Source organism: Myotis yumanensis, unplaced genomic scaffold (genome assembly GCF_028538775.1).
Source record: "Myotis yumanensis isolate MYYU_CA2020_CCGP unplaced genomic scaffold, mMyoYum1.0.hap1 SCAF_9, whole genome shotgun sequence".
Lineage (NCBI taxonomy): Eukaryota > Metazoa > Chordata > Mammalia > Chiroptera > Vespertilionidae > Myotis > Myotis yumanensis.
The window spans coordinates 17,913,806-17,933,989 of NW_027223760.1; the positions used below are offsets into that span (position 1 = coordinate 17,913,806).

Below are 20,184 nucleotides of genomic sequence, written 5' to 3' on the forward strand. Positions count from 1 at the left end.
GCTTTTTTACTTGCATGTTATATGAGTAGAGGTTTGAAATGGCCCCCTAAATTCTTCTGACTGCCATCCTGAGAAGAACGTGCTGTGGTATCTTCTGTTCCTTGAGCCTCTCCCCAGGATGAGACCAGAAGCATGCAGCAGAGCCACCCGGCTGAAGGCCAGTGAGTGGGAACAAACGCTAATTGCTGTGTGCACTGAGGTTCTGTGGTGGGCTGCTCCCTAGCAATAGGTGAGTGAGACAACTCACATAGGACAAAACACACACACACCTGTTGTTTTACGGGTCTGAGATCTCTGTGCTCACCAGCTTTACTAGAACTTGAAGACATACTCTACCCAAACGAAAAAAGAATCATAATACAGAAGATAGAAGTAGAGTGGAAGAATCAGTAGTGAATACTGAAGCTAGTAAGAATATGATTAAATTCATAGGAGATTGTGAATCTTAATGTAGTTGTTGGAAAAGATATTCAAAATTCAAGAGCTGAACTACTGAAAGGATCAGGAATCTAACCTTAGTAAAATTTAGGAGGTTGGCAGGGAAGGGAAATTAAAACCTTGTGTATAGTCCTATTTTAGTAGGGGAAACGATCATATACTTAGTATTAATTCTTGATGGGATAAGCAAATATAGGTGCGGATACGCTAAATTACAGGTCATCACTAGTAAGAAAGAAACGCTGTGTTTAAAAAAAGGTAAAGTATCTCTCTGGCACAGAGGGAGGTTTGTTTCCTAATCGGGGGTACTACATATATTGCCTTCCTCTGGGATGCAGTTTGAGTAGATTTATGTGCTAGTAACCCCTTTAAAAATATTGGCATTTCCTAAACTCCAGAAATCTTCAGCTGTGACACAAATGCCTGCACGTATGGCATCTCTTTGAGCCACCTTGTGTCGCTCCTGTGGGACTTGGCAAGGAGAACCCAGAGGAACATGATGCTAATGCTGCCTTCTGTGTTGTGAATAACAACATCCTTTGTCTTTGACCCAGGAGTTTCCTGTCTTGGGCCAGTATCTGTAAAACAATGGTAGGCTAATTCATTAGCTTACATACAGTAAAATCTCAATTTTTTCACAGATAACTGTGCTGGACTGTTTATTATATATTTTACATATCACCCCTGGATGAAAGGTACAGCATGCTGAGAACAAATACAGTTGTCATCAAACTTTTATGATCCAAAACAACATAGCAATAGAATCTATAAAGCTAAAACTTCTAGAAGTATGTTATTTTGTATTTTAAAAGTCAACTGAGGGACTTTAACTTAGTTCTTTCGAAATAGATCAAATAGGCCAACAAATAATTTTAGGAAATTTGACTATCACTTTCAAAAAGCTTGAGTGAGTATATGTTGAATATTTATGAATGCACATCTACAATATTACTTAAACATTATATAAATTAAGTGCCTATGAAAGTGAAAAACATAAAATGTAGTCTTTAAAGTTCAATGAGTATTAAATATATACTGTAGTCTTTAAATGAAAGTTAAATAAATATTAAAGAGTAGAAACAATTTAGCCTTTCTTTGCTTGCCTAAATCCATTTAATAAATGTGGGATAAAATTCTAACAGAAATTAAAATTTTGCTAAATAATTTTGGGATCAAAGGGATATCAAATATGAAATGGCACTGCAGGGTTGATAAGAGACATACTCTATACAGCAAAGGTTATGGTAAGTATATAAACCACATTTGGTAGAAAATTCATAACCTATGCTTTCATTAAAAAAAATCATCTGAAAATATATGAAGAAAGAATTCAGATCTAGAAACTAGGGAGTCTTAACTAACTTGTCCTTGGAAATGGTTCTGGTTCTTATGCCTAAATATAAATCTGTGTTAACATGTTCCATTTTTAGAAAAGAAAAAAATATGTAGCTTTTTAACTTTGAAAGAAGTAAATTGGCTGGAGATGGCTTTTTTGTCAGTTAGTAGGTTTCCAGAATATGTATTTTTCTTATTTTTATAGAAAGACTTGAACAAAACTTAGCAAGTTAATTTATTCAAAAACAACTTTCAATAACTTAGACCCACTTTTTAGAGACTGCTATACATACAGTGCTTGAAATTTAAAATGAAATTGAAAAGTTGTTGTTTTTTTCTTTAAAATGCTTTCAAGACTTTAATTCAGGGTCTGTGAACCATACTGCCTTTTCTGTATGACTTTTTTTTATAGCCTGTTATTGATAAAAATTTTAACCTACAATAATACAAGGTTTGCACAAGACAGAGAACTAAACAAACATAGGTTTATAATCTGTGTAGCATGCAGGACAAAGGAGGTGGAAGAAAATGTGAATGCCAAACATCAAAACTGTGAGATCTAGCTGTTATCATTCCTTTAAAATGGGAACGGTGATACTAGTATGTAATCTTCTATACTAATAAAAGGGTTATATGCTCATTAGACTGGGAGACCTTCTGGACGTCCTTCCGTACAAAGCCATGGTTGCGGAGGCGAGGCAGACGTGGTTAGGGGTGATCTGGCCGGTGGGGGGGGAGGGGGCAGTTGGGGGCGAGCAGGCAGGCAGGGAGGGCAGTTGGGGGTGCGCAGGCCAGCTGTGGGGGGCAGTTGGGGGCAATCAGGCTGGCAGGTGGGGGGCAGTTGGGGGTGAGCAGGCCAGCAGTGGGAGGCAGTTGGGGGCAATCAGGCTGGCAGGGGGGCCCAGTTGGGGGCGAGCAGGCTGGCGGGGGGGGTGGCAGTTGGGAGTGAGTAGGCCGGCAGGGGGGCTGGTTGGGGGTAAGCAGGCCAGCAAGGGGGTCAGTTGGGGGCGAGCAGGCCAGCAAGGGGGGGAAGTTAGGGGCAAGCAGGCTGGCAGAGTGGTTAGGGGTGATCAGGCAGGCAGGGAGGTGAGTGGTTAGGAACCAACAGTCCCGGATTGTGAGAGTGATGTCCGACTGCCTGTGGGATTGGGCCTAAACTGGCAGTCGGACATCCCCCGAGGTGTCCCAGATTGGAAAGGGTGCAGGCTGGGCTGAGGGACCCTGCTCCTTGTCCACAAATTTTGTGTACTGGGCCACTAGTCTATATTAATAAAAGGGTAATATGCTAATTAGACCGGGTCAACCAGACATCTTCCTGCCCTCTGGTCCTCCTTCTGGTCCTCCTTGGTGGGGGCCAAGGCAGAGGTGGTTGGGGGCGATCATGTTGGCAGGCAGAGGCGGTTAGGGGTGATCAGGCAGGCAGTTGGAGGAGTTTAGGAGCGATCAGGCAGGCTGGCAGGCAGGCAGGCAGGTGAGCAGTTAGGAGCCAGTGGTCCTGTATTGTGAGGGATGTCTGACTGGGATTGGGCCTAAACTGGCAGTCGAACATTCCCTGAGGGGTCCTGGATTGGAGAGGGTGCAGGCCAGACTGAGGAAACCCCCCTTCCCATGAATGAATTTCATGCACCGGGCCTCTAGTATTCATATATTGTACGGTGATGTCCACCTTCTGGTTTGAGGATGTTTTGTGATTTGAAGTGATCTTGGGACAACCTATTTGATAAGAGTAAAGGGAAAAGTCATATGGTCTGCTGGAGTTCTTATTTTCTGGCAGGAGAAGATTCCCTGCCAAATACAGTTTAAAAGAATGGTGGAAGAGAATGATATAAAATTATGGTTTGTGATATTATGAATATGTCCCATTATACATGGAAAAGCTCTAGCTGTTCAGGCTTCTCAGGCCAGATTACCCCCTGAGAAAACCACTTTTCCCTCTCCCTACTCTTCTGTTTTCTTCAAAGCACCGATTATTATGTGAAAGTGTCTTGTTCCTGTGTTTCCTTATTGTCTGTTACCTTCCATTGGACTGCAGGTTCCATAAAAGCAGGAATCCCACCTCTTTAGTTTGCTGCTGTTCCCATTGTCTAGAATAGGTGCCCTGTGTGTATAAGTGCTCAATAAATACGTGTTGAGTGAATGAATGAATGTGAAAACTGTAAAGGAACAGATATCTGAGAGTGATAAAAATGCATATTCACTCAATTTCAATGGGCCCTCTCTTTTTATTGTAAATTATTTTTAGTACAATTATACATTCATGCTGTGTGATAACAACCTTTATATTATTTGACTAATTGTATGACTAATTTTCTTAGCTGACTTTTTTATGATGCACAAACAAAAATACTTTAAACAAATGTGGAAGAAGGACAAATTTGATATATTTAACAAAACATTTGAGTATGGACTGACTTGAATCTATTTTAATGTGGAAAAATATTTTTATTTTATTTAATTTCTTTTTTATTATTTAAAGTATTACATATGTCTCCTTTTCCCCCCAGTAACCCCTCCCGGCCACTCCCATCCCTTAGGACAAGCCCCCACTGCCCCAGTGTCCATGTCCATTGGTTATGCTAATATGCATGCATGTAATTCCTTCAGTTGATTTCTTACTGCCTCCCCTTTCCACCCGCCGCCCCCTTCCCTGCTTCCCTCTGAGGTTTGATGGTTCATTCCATGTTTCTCTGTCTCTGGATCTATTTTTGTTCATTAGTTTATGTTGTTCATTGTATTCCACAAATGAGTGAGATCATGTGATATTCATCTTTCTCTGACTGGCTTATTTCGCTTAGCATAATGCTCTCTAGGTCCATCCTATTTTTATTTTTAACATGGTCTCATAGGGATCTCTCTTTTAAAATAAATTTTACTTATTGATTTTAGAGAGGAAGCAGGGGGGTAGGGGGCGGAGAGGGAGAGAGAGAGAGAGAGGTAAATTTGTTGTTTGACTTATTTATGCATTCATTGGTTGATTCTTGAATGTGCCCTGACCAGAGATCTAACTCGCAACCTTGGCATATTGGGAGGATGCCAACTAAGCTATCCAGTTAGGGCTGGGACCTCTTTCATTTGGTATTAGAGGACAGTACTCACTCATGCCTTGTAAGCTACAGTATCTCAGTTTGGTAGACAGACTCTAATTGGCCCCTCATGTCCCCCACTCCTGGTATCCTCCCCATTGTATAACCCCCTCCTTTTGAGTGTCTGTGGGGAATGTGACTTGCTTCTGGCTAATAGACTATAACAAAGGTGATAAGATGTCACACCTGTGGTTACATTTTGATATTTAAGACTCTCTCTAGAGACTCACTTTGCTGGCTTGAGCCTCCGTGTTGAAACAGCCCACTTGGCAAAGACTTCAGGCAGCCACTAGGACCTGAGGTTGACCCTCAGCTGACATCCAGCAAGAAGCAGATGCTCCTCAGTCCCATAACCACGAGGAAATGAATTTTCTCAGTGGAAGCATGCAACTGGTTTAAAACATTGTCAATCATTTATACCTCAGGGGCCAAGAAGGATTTAAGAAGAGGTTTGCTACTAAGGTAACTGAGTTTGAAGGGGGTGACTACTCCTAGGGAAGGATGGACGTGTAACAAGAAAGCTTGGCTAGATCCAGACTTCTTTAGCTTCACTATTTGCTTAGGTCTTGGCATATTAATGTCTCTCTGTACTTCTGGCTTATATACTTAATATTGTTGAAAATGACCTGGTGGGGAGGTGTGTGTTTACAGGACCCAAGGATGGCATAAGAAGGATAAAACTCAATCACAGACTCCCTGAGAAGCCCTCTGCATTGATGTTAACCATGGCAACATGTATGCAAAAGCAGAAAAACCAAATCAGGGGCGGTTGGTAGCATAATGGTAACTGAACCTGTGAGAAATTTGCATCCTGCTGGGCCAAGCTCACCTTTCCTCCATAGCCATAGCCAAGCATCTTCCTTTTAAGTGAGCTCTGGATCAAATGCAGAGCCTGAGCATTCTTTTCACATCCCCTGAAGAAAAATCAAAAGAGGGACTGTGAATGGGGGTAGGAAGGAGGCCAAGGACCAAGGCGCAAGGCTGGTGACCAGAGGAGGGGCCAAAATGCAGCCAGCATTCACAGCCCTCTTCATGCTGCTCTTTGTCCTGCTGTGTTTCCTGGGAATCCTGGCCAATGGCTTCATTGTGCTGGTGCTGAGCAGAGAGTGGAGGCGGCTTGGGAGGCTGCTCCCTTCTGACATGATCCTCATGAGCTTGGGTGCCTCCCGTTTCTGCCTGCAGGGGGTTGGAATGGTGCACAACTTTTACTCCTTCTTCCACCCGGGGGAGTTCAGCAAGGGTCCTGCACGGGAGCTCTTTGGTCTCCATTGGGACTTCCTGAATTCAGCTACTTTCTGGTTCGGTACCTGGCTCAGTGTCCTCTTCTGCATGAAGATTGCTAACCTCACCCACCCGACCTTCCTCTGGCTGAAGTGGAGGTTCCCAAGGTCAGTGCCCTGGCTTCTGCTGGGCTCTCTCCTGATCTCCACCATCGTCACCCTGCTCTTCTTCTGGGGAAACTACGCTGTGAATCATGGTTTCTTCATTAGAGAAGTTTATGAGAATATGACCTACATGGAGAGGGTCAATATGATGGAAATTCACTATTTCCTACCCCTCAAATTGGTCACATTGTCGATTCCTTGCTCTGTTTTTCTGGTCGCGACTGCACTGTTGATTCATTCTTTGAGGAGACATACTCAGACAATGCAGCAAAGTGCCCACAGCCTGCAAGACGCCAGCACCGAGGCTCACACCAGAGCTCTGAAGTCACTCATCTTCTTCCTCATTCTTTACATTCTGTCTTTCATGTCCCTGATTGTTGATGCTGTAGGCTTCTTTTCAACAGAGAATGACTGGTTCTGGCCATGGCAAATTGTAACCTACCTGTGCACATCTCTTCATCCCTTTATCCTCATCCTCAGCAACCTCAGGCTTCGAGAGGTGTTCAGGCCGCTACTTCTGTTGGCCAGGGGCTTCTGGCTGGTCTAGGTGCCATGGTCTCCTTATTCTCATTCCCAGAAGAGACTCAAGAGAGGATGACAGAACCACAACCCATTTACATGGAAATATCTTCATAGGTAGATGTCTACTGGATCATGCTGTGGGCTCCTCCTTTGAAAGGAGAGAAGGAGAACAAAATCTGGGAACACTGAGCATGATACCTCTCTTGGGACACTATTAACATAGGGACCCGTGTGTCCAGAGAGCCAATATTGTCCAGAAGGTCAGGATACAAAATTTTGTGCTATTCTCTATGTTTGTATATTCTCGTGTTGAGAGAAAGCCTTCAGTTAAATGTCTTAAGTAAGTATACTATCTTATCGTGAAAGCCTAATGGGAAATTAAGAGAAAATATGTCCACAACTGGATTAGGGTGTAGATGGGGAAGCAGCAACCTTCGTGAGGATAAAGTCAAGGTTACTACTAAGGGACAGGTGTGGTAGACAGTGGCTGGGCTGTGAGGTCTAAACGCCCTTCCTTTTGTGGAGATTCTTCCTCGCACCAAGATTGGGTAATTTGGTTTTAATTTTGTTAAAGCCACTGCAAGGTTTCTTTACACTACCCCCATCTCTTTTTTAATTGGTATTTCCATTGTTCTGAGTTTGATTTTCTCCTCTCTGAAGTCTAAGTGGCAGCCAGACTTTTTCCAGGTTTATTCTCCCCCCGTCAAGCAAATGTCACCAAGTCACACGTGAATAGAATAAACATGTACTTTTGTTCTGAAAAACAAACATTCAAGAATTTCACTTAGTTTGTGTTAAAAAACTATTGAACTTCTTTAATTTTTTAAAAGTAAAATAGTGGTCCTATTAAATCTTTGTTTAAATGTTTTAAAACAGTTTGCTCCAATTACTATGCAATTGTTTTTAGAAATAATTTTGTAGAAAACTTTAAGTAGAGTTGGGTGCCTCTAAGGCAGGCTTGAAAGTTTTTGCTAAAAGACACCAGTGTGCAAATTTCAGAGACCAACTGGTAACTGGATAAGGAGAAATTTTAATCTCTTGGAGTGAAAATTAGGGTGAATGAGTGGATGCATACTTTGGTGTTGCCACTAATAGCATTCAGTAAATGAACATTGATTTTTGAATCATATTTTATTCTGATTGAGTTATTATAGAAGAGGAATTGCGGAAGTAGAAAAAAACAGTCTTGAGGCCTTAGGCTTAATAGCATTTCAGAAATGCTCTACCATTTCATGTTCACCAATAAAGTTTGAAAGTTTCCATATCAACCTGTCCTTCCCAGTATTGAGCATTACAACTTTAAAATAGTTAATTTAATCAAAACAGTCTTCTTGTTTAATGTGCTTTCTTTTTATTACTAGAGCAATTACTGGTAGACGAACGTATTAACTTATGAATTGTTCATGTCTTCTCTCTTTTTATATTGATACTAGAGGCCCAGTGCATGAATTCGTGCACAGGTGGGATCCCAAGGCCTGGATGGTGATCAAGGCCTATCGGGGGGCCTGCCGGCAGGGGGAAGGGACCCCAGGAGGTTGGCCTGCCGGCAGCGGGGACGGACCGTGGGAGGTTGGCTGACCAGCGGGCGGGGCTGCAGGAGGTTGACTGTGGGAGCACACTGACCACCAGGGGCAGCTCCTATGCTGAGCATCTGCCCCCTGGTGGTCAGTGCACGTCATAGCGACTGGTCGACCAGTTGTAATGATGCTTAGGCTTTTAACATATATATATAGATACTAGAGGCCCCGTGCACAAAAATTTGTGCACTCGAAGGGGGGGGTCCCTCAGCCCAGTCTGTGCCCTCTCGCAGTCTGGTACCCCTCGGGGGATGACCATTTGCTGGCTTAGGCCTAAGCTGTCAATCAGACATCTCTCTGGCAGCCCGGCAGCCCTCGGGGATATCCACTTGCCAGCGGGGAGCAGGCCTAAGCTGCAGTCGGACATCCTTAGCGCTGCTGAGGAGACAGGAAAGGCTCCCACCACCACCGCTGTATTGGCAGCTATCAGCCTGGCTTGTGGTTGAGCAGAGCTCCCCCATGTGGGAGCGCACCGACCGCCAGAGGGCAGCTCCTGCATTGAGCGTCTGCCCCCTGGTGGTCAGTGTGTGTCATAGTGATCAGTCATTCCCAGTCGTTCTGCTGTTAGGGTCAGTTTGCATATTACCCTTTTACTATATAGTATAGAGGCCTGGTGCATGGGTGGGGGCCGGCTGGTTTGCTCTGAAGGGTGTCCCGGATCAGGGTGGGTGTCCCACTTGGGTGCCTGGCCAGCGTGGATGAGGGGCTGATGGCTGTTTGCAGCTGGTCGTACCCCCTTCAGGGTGGGGGTCCCCACTGGGGTGCCTGGCCAGTCTAGGTGAGGTGCTGAGGGCCGTTTTCAGGCTGGCGGGCGACTGAAGCTCCCAGCCTCTTTTTTTTTTCTTTTTTTTTTTTCTGGGATTTATTTACCTTCTATAGCTGTACTGGAGCTGAGAGCCGGCTCTAGCTCTGAGGCCGTGGCTGGCTGAAAGCAGGTATCTGGGTTTGTTTAGCTTCTATAATTGAAACTCTGTTGCCATCACTGGCGCTCTAAGCTCTGAGGCTGCAGCTGGCTGAAAGTAGGTATCTGGGGTTTGTTTAGCTTCTATAATTGCAACATTGTTGCTTCCGGAGCTCAGAGTTGGGCCGCGGCAGGAGGGGAACCTTGGCTTCCTCCATCACTGGAGCATGCAAGCCTCATGTTCGCTTCAGCTGTGTGGCTGCCGGCCACCTTCTTTGTTGGCAATTAATTTGCATATCCTGATTAGCCAATGGCAAGCATAGCAGAGGTATGGTTAATTACCATGTTTGTCTATTATTAGATAGGATTTGTGAACTTGGTTAAATCATGTTGAATAAATACTATCCACATTCCATATTACCTTTTAGTTTACAACCCTATTTAAACCTGAACCCCTGCCACAACCTCCTAACTCCCAACTTCCTGCTTCTACTCTTGCCCCTTTAGTCTATTCTCACAGCTGTACAACTTGAAGGCAGTGCCTTAAATTCCATGGAACTGGTATACCCTAGAGTTCTGCAATGTAGTGGCACTATCTATTCTCATCTCAAAGAGATCTTTTCAGAATCTTAGATCCCTTCTTGAACCTGCTCAAAACTTGTCAATAGCTTCTCATCACACTTAAATTCTTATCTTACCGTCACCTAAAGAATTCATAAAAGCTAGCCCTATCTCTCCAGACTCTTCATCTTCAAGTTGCTCAACCCTTCACTTAATTTCAAGTTCTGCTCAACCACTACCTGCTCCTCAAGGCTTTCCCTGACCACCCGACCTGAAACAGCCAGTGATGCCAAACTCCCTCCCACAGTCACTAGATACCCTTATTATGTAGATCCATATACTTGTTGATCACCCATCTCCTCTGCTAGAATATAAATTCCTGAGGAATCCTTGTCCACATCTCTATTCCCAGTGCTTACAATAGTGCCTAGCATACATATCTGTTCAAATATTTTTTGTTAAATGCAATACGCTTTATAGAATGAAAAATTTCTTTTCTGAAGCAATGAGAAAATAAAATTTAAAATAAAAACTCTTTGAAGATCTACTCCATGCCAGACACTATACTAGTTGCTGTTCAGAAATCTTACATGATCTTCATGGCATCTTGCTGAAGTATTAGTCATTTGATAAATGAGGTGACAGCAATGTAGAGAGGACAGTGAAGGGCAGAGCCCTACTCTCCTACACACAGGTTCCCACAAACGACAGAGAACACAGAGTGTGGGAAAGCCAAACCAAGAAAAGGGAGACAATGTAGGAGAGGAGACATACATTTCCACTGAGATAAAACATTACAAAACCTGGTTGCATCCCACTTTTCAGTTTATGTATTTGTACAAGTTCTTTGAGTCTGATTGTTTCATTCACAACTGAAATGAAAGACAGCTAAACTTAATAAGCACCCAATTTAATGTTAAAAACTTGCTACTTTGGTCTTTGTCTCAATTCTACCAAATTTGAAGTTTATGCTTATCACTAATAATTTTTATTTCACTTCTAAAAAACAAAAGCACAACAAAGTTTTTAAGAACCTCCATACTGTCTTCCATTTTGAGTTCGTTCTTATATATGATGTGAAACGGTGGTCTAGTTTCTTTTTTTTTTGCAAATCTGTTCAGTTTCCCCAACGCAATTTATTGAAAAGACTATTTACCCTAATGTATATGCTTTCCTCCACTGTCATAGAATAATTGACCATGTACGTGTAGGTATTATTTTCTGGGCTCTCTATTCTGTTCTATTGATCTATGTTTCTGTTTCTATACCAGTACTATGCTGTTTTGATTATTACAGCCTTGTAGTATAGTTTGATATCAGGGAGTGTGATACCTCCCACCTTGTTCTTTTTCAAGATTATGGTGGCTATTCAGGGTCTTCTGTGGTTCCTAGATTATTAAGATGTGTGGGGTTCTTTGTTCCTTATGAGAGCATTCCTATTGCCTTTTTAATATGGAATACTGGTTTAATTACTCAGTAATCTTAATCAAATACTTGCACCTTGCCTAAGTGAAAATAAGCCATTTCCCTGTAGCTTTCCAGTCTAAAACATTGGTATTCAACCTTGGTTGTAGATTGGAATCACCTGGGAAGCTTTAGGCCTACCCAGAGATTGATTTAATTAATCTGGGGCACAACCTGGATAATGGCATTTAAAGTTCCCCAAGGTGTTTCTAATGTGCAGCTAAGGATAAGAATCACAGGTGTTTTTCTTTTCAAAAAGGAAATCATAGTCAAACCCTTAGGTAACTTAAACAGTGATCATAAAATGAAATGTTATAGATTTAAGACAACAATTCCATAATTTGATTCTTAAATATTCCTAAAACCCTGGGGAAGGTGTCATTTGTTTCAATAATGCATCCACTACTTACAATCATTAGGCCTTTTCTAGCCTAAAAACTGAAATAACATGTGGCTATGCAACCCACCTCTTCCTCCCCAAAGAAAGGTCTAAATTAATTTGAAATGCATATAAAGTAACACAATAATTCAAAAGAGACCTGCCTCACAACCAAATAGCTGGTAGGATTTTCCACTCAGAATGCCTATATTTCATAACCTGGCAATGGGCTTCCTTTTGTTTTGCTTTCAAGGTCTTTAATGACCTTACAAAGTGTGCTTTTTATCTTGTGAGTGTACAAATGAAGAGGACTGTTTCCATTAACAAACAGACAGACAAAAGCTGAAGTGAAACCACAGCATGACAATATTTCACTTTATAGGCAGTCATTGTGTATTAAAACTACAGCTGATTTTTTTGAAAGAGAAAAGCAAATGCCAATTTCATTTAATCTGTTTGAGTTCTCATTAATACAACTCATTTCACCAAATTAAGTTCTGTGGTCTCAAGACACCCTGGTGGGGGGTTAGATGGATCAGTTGAAGCAACAATCATTTTCCTCTGAGATATTGTTTAAGACCAATCTCAAGTTTTACTTTTATGTGTGGTTTCCGACTCACCCCCCTTAGGACAACAGCAAACAACAATACCTTTCTCTTCTGTATTTGCACCATAACATCCCAAAGCCCCAGGGAGCACAATGGATGGATTTTTATACCATCCCCAGATCTGCTGGAACTCTGCAAGCAAGAAAGCAGGGATATTGTGGGGCTCCTACAAGCACTGCGTGCCTCTAGGGATTGGTAGTGGGAAAGGGTCACTTTGAAGTTATTACTTGCACACCAAAAGGTATTACCTTTTATGGCTTTCTTTAGAAGAGTGGGGGTGAGTCCTGGTAGTCTCAAAACACGTTTATGGAGCATTAGTTTCCACAGCAAACTATAAACTACAAGATTCCTCTTTTGCCTCTACAGTATCCTTCCCCCATCTTATATGTTGCTGATTCTTTGAGGTGGACTAAATGGAACCCTTCCACATACCCAGACATTTACTCATTTCTTAGACTCCACACACTGCCCTGAGAACGCATCAGGCCACCATTGTATTTTAGTCCCCAAAGATGGAACAATAGCAGAATCATTGAGACACAGTGACTCCTGCCATAAGGTAAGCGATTCTCAGTCTTCGTAAATCTGTAGCTAATATTTTATAAAAGTGGCTCTTTCCCTGAACGGGGGAGGGGGTCACCTAAGCCAGTGGTTCTCAACCTTCTGGCCCTTTAAATACAGTTCCTCATGTTGTGACCCAACCATAAAATTATTTTCATTACTACTTCATAACTGTAATGTTGCTACTGTTATGAATCGTAATGTAAATATCTGATATGAAGGATGGTCTTAGGCGACCCCTGTGAAAGGGTCTTTAGACCGCCAAAGGGGTCGCGACCCACAGGTTGAGAACCGCTGACCTAAGTAGTCAGAAGATTCAAAATCAAAACAAAACCCCAAAAAGACAACCATTTCTAAAGAGGGACAGAAGTGCCCAATATTCGGATGGGAGAGAGTTGTGGGCAAGAGCACACTGTGAATTATTTCACCAATACTATTTCCCCACAATTGATCTCTTCCTGATCAATTTTAATTAAGGAGCTTACTTTCCCCCGTCCCCATCTGCAATTTCACAGTATTATTTGTATATATTAGTCAAATTTAGAATTAACAAGAAAAATTGTGTGAAGTGGTGGGAGTGATTATATAAACAGGTTTAATAAGGCACAATTTAGTGTGATTACAGTGACAATGCACATAAAAATGCAAAGAACGTGGGTATACGAAGCATGTGGAAAGTTATTAGGTACCATATAGTTGGCTCCTTCTCAACATCTGACTTTAACTTAATAAAATCAAAAATAATGAACAGAGCAACCACCAACTAGAAACCTACAGACTCCTTGCTAACCAAAAACGATTACCACATAAGTCAAGCACATATGAATGACAGTGATAACTTGAGAATTATAGTTTGTAAACCCACAGTTACGTGAGTGAATGTACTAAATCTCTCCTGTGGGTATCATGTTTGCCAGATTCTCCCTACCTTCTAACCACCATGAACCCCTTTTTTAACACTTTTTCCTCCTGGATCTCAATGTTTTCCAAAGGTTCAACAAACAAATTGCCTAAAGCAATAACTGACTTGCTGTATCTGTGTCACTGTTTTCCCTTTTCAACACTGATCCCACCTTTACCCAATGATATAGAACCACCCAAAGTTCATCTTTACTGCCCTTTGCAGTGTGATGGTGCCAAGGTAATCAAGGTAAATTAGCATCAGAGACTTTAACCCTTTGCACTCCGAACCATTCTGGACATTGGCTACCAGCTACTCGACGCTACTTTGCGGCGGAAACGTGCATTTACAGACCCTCGTATTATTTAGTATAATTTTGGAACCAAGTAACGTATTATAATGATATTGGACTTATATGAATTGGGTGACATCGAGGAATGTATATTTGCAAAAAAAACAATATTTTATTGTTTATAATTTTGTACAGAATGATAAGTTTTGTAACACTCCCCAATATGCATTGCAGGCTGATTAGTGCATGTTTGACAGTAATAAGTGGTTTGACGCCTGCCACCAGGTGTTTTCCTGTTCGAACACACAATGCAGTCCCGTTTTCTTTGTCCCACATCGGGAATATGTAGTTTATTGTTTAATCTATTGTCCGCAGAAGATGTGGATGGCGCGTTCTCGATACACAAAAATCGCCCTTTAATTGGTCAACGAGTGTCTTGACAAACTTGTGGTGTGTCATTGGCGTTTCATTACTTGTTTGTTTTTCGATGCGATACATTATGTATGAGTTTATCACACACATTTCCAACCCCCCAAAAAATAACTTCCTCCACCATTTGAGCGATTTACGGAGGAAACAATACGTCGAAGCGTACTGATCCGCACGATCCGCACCACCCATATTTGCCATATATTCTAACACCATTTCAGGCTTACTGTTACGATATGTCCACCGCGTAATGTTCTCTGGGTAGATTGTAGGTTTGTGTTATAATAATTGGTGAGCATGGTAATAATTATTTTATCTTTCCACGCAAGAAGCGTAGTATTATTCTTTCTGTATGCAACTGTTTCTTTCCAATTTCTTCTTTGGCATAATTGTCTCTTTTATTATGCTGTCTACTAATTCTTCAGTAAAATATAATGTGAAATAGTCTATGGGCTCTTTTATGTTACTCGGACTTGTGGTCCGGCTATTTCTTCGTGTAAATCAAAATTTATCGTGGCTGGAGGAACGTCCGATTCGGCAACATCTTCCCACTCTTCACTTGACGATACGTTGTCATGTTGCCGTGTGTTTTCTTCCGTACTACTATTATCGCTTTCGCTATCTATGCGAACAATTCGTCGCCTTCTAGGTTGAACGATATCACTATCACTGCTGTCGTTTTGTTCTACAGTTAGTCTTTCTAACCTGTCTGTATAGAGGTCTATCTGGAGCTCATCTTCACTACTACTTGTGTCATGAGACTCATTCGTGGTTGGACGCTTTGCCATTGTTCTAATAAAAAATATGAATAAATGCATGGGTTGAAAATTTCTAATTGTTATTACTAACTGACAAGATGATATTTACCAAAATAGCTTTCACCAAACAATTTATTCACTAAGAAAAGAATCACTTTTCCGATTTTCTCCTCGTTAGATCTATGTGCACTGCTCGAAGCTTCAAACCAAAATGAGCTCAGCTTTGAAAATCTTTTCCTCCAGATGTAGACTTGTTTATTTGTAATTATATATCTCACTATACAGTGCGCGCTATGTTCAAAAACCGACCTTTCTTCTACAAACTCCCCTTATCGCTCTTTTCAAGTGGCGTCGCAAAGTGCTCGGACCGTCATGAGCACGCATCTCACGTTCTCATCCGACACAAAACCTGCTGACATTTCTTGTATATACCTTAGTAATTTTACGATATTTTGATTTAATTTCTTGTGCCATTTCAAGATAAAACTTCAGGGAAACATGCATGTCTCAAAAAGTTGCGTTGAAATAACTCAATTCCCCGTAATCACTAATAAACTGCAATGTCCCCTGAGAGGGGACATCCGAGTGATATGCTAGAATTCCGATGTCCCCTGAGAGGGGACAGCGGAGTACAAAGGGTTAAGCACTACTCAGACAAAGCTATTTTGCCATTGGCAATTTACTTCACGTCCATATTGTGTATGTCCACTTAGGAAGTGTGCCCACCTGATACAGAGCCTTATCAGTGCCTGGCCCACACCCCACCACCACCACCCAGAATTTCCTATAAAGTCAGTCAGAGGGTCTAACGGGCATAGGGTGACAGCTGTTGTTCCTCAGCGTTGAAATTTCCCAGCCAAAATCAAAGACAGGCATGCTTTAGTCAACTGTGAGTTTAAAGCTAAGAAGCTTTCTCAAGTAGCTCATGGATGAGCCCTTCACTAGCTTTGTGGGCCCCTGGAGCCAATTGAAAAACAACACTGTGCTCCTCTGAGGCTCATCAGCCCTAACAGTAAGAGGGCTCTGACTGGCAAGGTAAGGCTCTTATCTCTGATGAATAATTTTCTTCGTTTATAAAATGAGGACCCTTTCAGATCCCAATTTCTGAGTTCTAAATTCACAAAGTTGAAAGAAGTGACCTGAGGTGGGAAACACACAATACAATATACAGATGATGTGTTGTAGAACTGTATACCTGAAACCTGTATAATTCTATTAACCAATTCAATAAAAAAAAGAAGTGAGCAGCAATATGCATTTCAATGACAATTTAAGCTATTAAATCCTTTTAAGGGATGTCTGCCTACTTGAAGACAGTATAAAAGTATACAATAGATGGTGATTTTGTAATTATCCTGTTATTTCCTCTGTATAACCCAACTGTATAATTCAAGACTGGCTTGTGCATCAAATTCGCAAAAATATAGCTTATTCCCATTTCATTTTGTCCAGGAGGAAATCTGACTGCCAAGAATAGCTCCAGCTCCCCTTAGCAAATAACATGTTTAAAAAAAAAAAAAGCATGAGGTGACTTTTGAATAAGTTTGACTAATAGAACGACTTAGATTGTTGTGGGCTTTCCTCCTTAATAATAATGATAATAATAATAATAATAATAAATTCACAAAAGTTAATCTGACCACACTCAATGCTCTCAACATTTAGAAAAATTTCCAAGTATTCCAAATTATTTTTGAGCAGAACATATGCAGTAGTGTTGGGAAAGCCCCTGTTTGCCAACACAATTTCTGGAGAAACATTCTACACTCTACAGGGCATATCTCATTTTACTGCGCTCCGCTTTATTGCACTTCACAGATGTGTGGGTTTGGGGCATTTTTGTTTTGGGGGAGGAGGTGGTGCAAATTGAAGGCAAGACCCTCCAGCAGCAAAAGATTAAGACTGGCTTTATTGAGGTGGTCTGGAAGGGAACCTGCAACATCTGAGGCATGTCTGTAAATAACAGGCCGCGTCAGAGAGCTCTGCCCTAGCTGAACAAGCAAGGGAGAGTTTGTTTCATTACCAAATCCAACAAGAACACACAGTATAAGTCAGCCACTAATAAGTTGCAAACAATTATTTTCAAAGATAATATTCCAAATAGGACAGCATCTTAATGTCACCAAACTTTGTTTTTTTAAGACTTTAACGCACCAAAAATAAGTGTTAATGCAGTATGAGTGAAAAACACTGGAGACTGGATGATATTCGTAAACTTGATATGACCACTTATCACAGCGTGCCCCCCAAAATGTATACACATTTTAACAGCTGACAGCTCAATTTTGAAAATGAAACGTATCTTAATAAACACTGCCTTTATAATTATTCAAAGTGTGTGAATACATTTGGGGGGCACCTATACTTGTCAAAAGTTACACTTGGTTTAAGAATGACTACTGAAATTGAAAGTCATTTGACCTACAGAATTGAGAAGAGGTTAGAGGGGAACTGCATCTCCACAGCAAGCTACAGACGAGAAAGTAGGGTACTGGCCTAGGGGTGAATGGAAGGCTCCCAAAACTCCCGGGTGCACTCAAATCTGACCTGAGGAATGGTGTCATCGGTTATGTCAATTGGTCTGGGATTAGGAATGCTACTCTGACACCTTTCTCTCCTCCAAAAACCAGAGGTCTACTCAGAGGATCCCTACCTCTTTTCCCTCTCTGGGGTTGTGAATCTGAAGAGAGTTAGGTATTTGAAGGATCTGTGTAATTAGCTTCCAGCTGCAGAGAAGCATCCTATAAGCGTGCCCTGAAAATGGATGATTCAGAACAGCTGCTCAGGTTGGGCCTGTTTTAAGAGGATGGGTACACAGGGTTAGGATGGTGTGGGAAGACTGCACTGACACTGAAATGCAGGCTTTCAAAATTCAATTCCAAAGCTCTCCAAATTTCTAAGTGCCTCACACGCTGAAGTTACTACTCCAGGAAACTAACAAACACCTGTGCATCCAGGTATGCATGCCTTGGGCAATCTCTCTAGGTCTCCACATCTTGTCCCAAACCAAGGAGACTGCTGTATGTTTCTACTGAACCTTCTAAGAATAATCTAGGTTCAGCATTCTATTAGAGCAGTGGTTCTCAACCTTGGCTGCACATTAGAATCACCTGGGAATCTTGTTAAAATCCTGATTTCTGGGCCTCATCATTAGTAACAAAGAAACAGAATTTCCGGAGAATGAGGCCCAGAAATCAGGATTTTAACAAGATTCCCAGGTGATTCTAATCTGCAGCCAAGGTTGAGAACCACTGTATTAGAGAGACTGTCTACTACGCCGTTTCTGTTGAAAACAGCCAATTAATAAGGCAATTTGAGCCATTACTTTTTGTCTGCTACAGAACATTCAATCCCTGGGGTCGTTGGCATGCATTTCACCTGAAACAAACTCCTTACCTCTTGCGGGGCGGGAGCGGGGGACGGGGAGGGGACATTTGTTTTGAAGTGGTTATGAGCCAATCCTTTATTTGTATCAATAGTGCGTTTCACTGGGCCTGGCTGGCCCAGGAATTACTAACTCACGGTACCTCTACAAAGCTGCGTACCTTCTGCAGTGTTTAGATCCGAGGTCCTAGTTTATAAAGCAGTATAGGAAGCCTGTCCATTTCACTTTGGGTTTGTTTTTTTTTTAGTCACCGAGGAACATTCCCACTCCTTCGCCCTAGTGGAGACTCCCCTCTGACCAACGCAAGTGTCCGGATCCCACTCGCTACACTCATTCCGACCTCCGGCCAGGTCCAGCTCCAGCTGGGCTAGGCGAGCAGGAGGCACCGCTGCCGCGAGAAATTCAAGTTCACGGGGACTGCGTTCTAACCGGGCCAGAGCCCGGCCCGCCGGGTGCCCCACCGCAGGGCCGGCGCTGCCCGGTCCGTCTCGATCTCACGGACGCCAAGCAGACAGAGTCTGCCAAGCGCGGGGCGAAGATGCGTCCGCTGCCACCGGCTCCCAGGGGGGCTAAGACTCTGTCCTCCCCGCAAAGGTCCCCCTGCCTCCAAGACTAACAAAAACACAGCGTCCTGCGTGGGGCAGAGAGACCGCGGCCCGAGCGCTCCCCGCCCGGGGAGGGGCAAGTCCAGGAGGCGCGCGGTCCTGCCCGCAACTCACCTTCTGCTGCCTCCGGGCCATGTCTGTGGGCTGCTTGGCGTTGAAGGGGTACGCGATGCATCGCACCACGAAGACGTAGAGCTGCAGGCGGATCCTCCGCTCCTGCTCCTCATCCAGCTGCCTCTCGGGCTCGTCTCGCCCCTCGCTGATCACCGAGGGGCTCGGGCTCCCGGGTCTGACCGCGCCACCGCCGCCCGCGCGCCCCGGCGCGTCCCGCCGCCCTTCCCGAGCCGGGGCAGGCAGCGCTCGCTGCGAACCGCCGGCCGCCACCGGCACCTCGCGGCTCTCCTCCTCCAGCCCCTCGTCCGACTCCTCTTCGCTGGAAGAAGGGTCCAGCATGGTGCCCGCGGCCCCAGGTGCCTCACCCCCGGCGGCAGCGGCAGCGGCAGCGGCAGCGGCAGCGCCCGCGGGGCTCCGGGAGCCGCGCGGCTGGCAGCAGCGGCCGCGGAATGAAAGGGAAACTGGCCCGGGCTTTCCGGACACGTCGAGTTAGACTCGGGAGCGTTTCCTACCACCCGGGCGCCAGGGGCGGGCAGGCGCCGGGAGGAGGACGCGGGCGGGAGCCGGAGAGCCGCCGCGATTCAAGAGGCGGAGTTAGCGCGGGGCCTGAGCCCGCGCGCCGGCCCCGGGCCCGCCCACCCCGCGGTCCCTGAGCGCCGGCCGGCCGGTCGGGGCGGAGCGGCCCGAGAGCCCGGCGCAGGTGGGGAACCTGTGGCGCCGACAACAAGCAACACGTGGGCTGCAACGCCCTGGCGGGGGCCGCGGAGTGCGCGTGCGCGCGCTGCCCCGGCTGCCCCGGCGCCCGGTGCCTGGGAGCGCAGCTTGCAAAGGCGGGGAGCTGCAGAGCGTGCTGGCTCTGTGTGCCACCTCCCGGGGTGGCCTGGAC

The 20,184-nt window shown here is 43.9% G+C and overlaps 2 protein-coding genes across 10 annotated transcripts in view; one reads left to right on the plus strand and one right to left on the minus strand.

Annotated features, from left to right (window-relative positions):
• The window catches only part of CADPS2 (calcium dependent secretion activator 2), a 497,767-nt gene extending 477,938 nt beyond the window's left edge, over positions 1-19,829 (minus strand). For 8 of the 9 annotated variants that reach the window (XM_070423806.1, XM_070423804.1, XM_070423812.1 and 5 more), the window contains exon 1: positions 19,299-19,828. In XM_070423806.1, coding sequence (XP_070279907.1) covers positions 19,299-19,637 — 339 coding nt within the window. In that variant the 5' untranslated portion in view covers positions 19,638-19,828. Of the gene's footprint in view, positions 1-19,298 lie in introns of all 9 variants that reach the window. The other variant, XM_070423807.1, reaches the window with a different exon arrangement.
• On the plus strand, positions 5,862-6,788 carry LOC139016807 (taste receptor type 2 member 41-like). The gene has a single exon (XM_070425011.1). It carries the CDS (start codon positions 5,862-5,864, stop codon positions 6,786-6,788), a length of 927 nt encoding a protein of 308 aa, XP_070281112.1.
• Positions 19,830-20,184: the final 355 nt, after the last annotated feature.

Coding starts and splice junctions, on each gene's coding strand:
- LOC139016807 (XM_070425011.1), top strand. CDS start 5,862: ATGCAGCCAGCATTCACAGCCCTCTTCATGCTGCTCTTTGTCCTGCTG.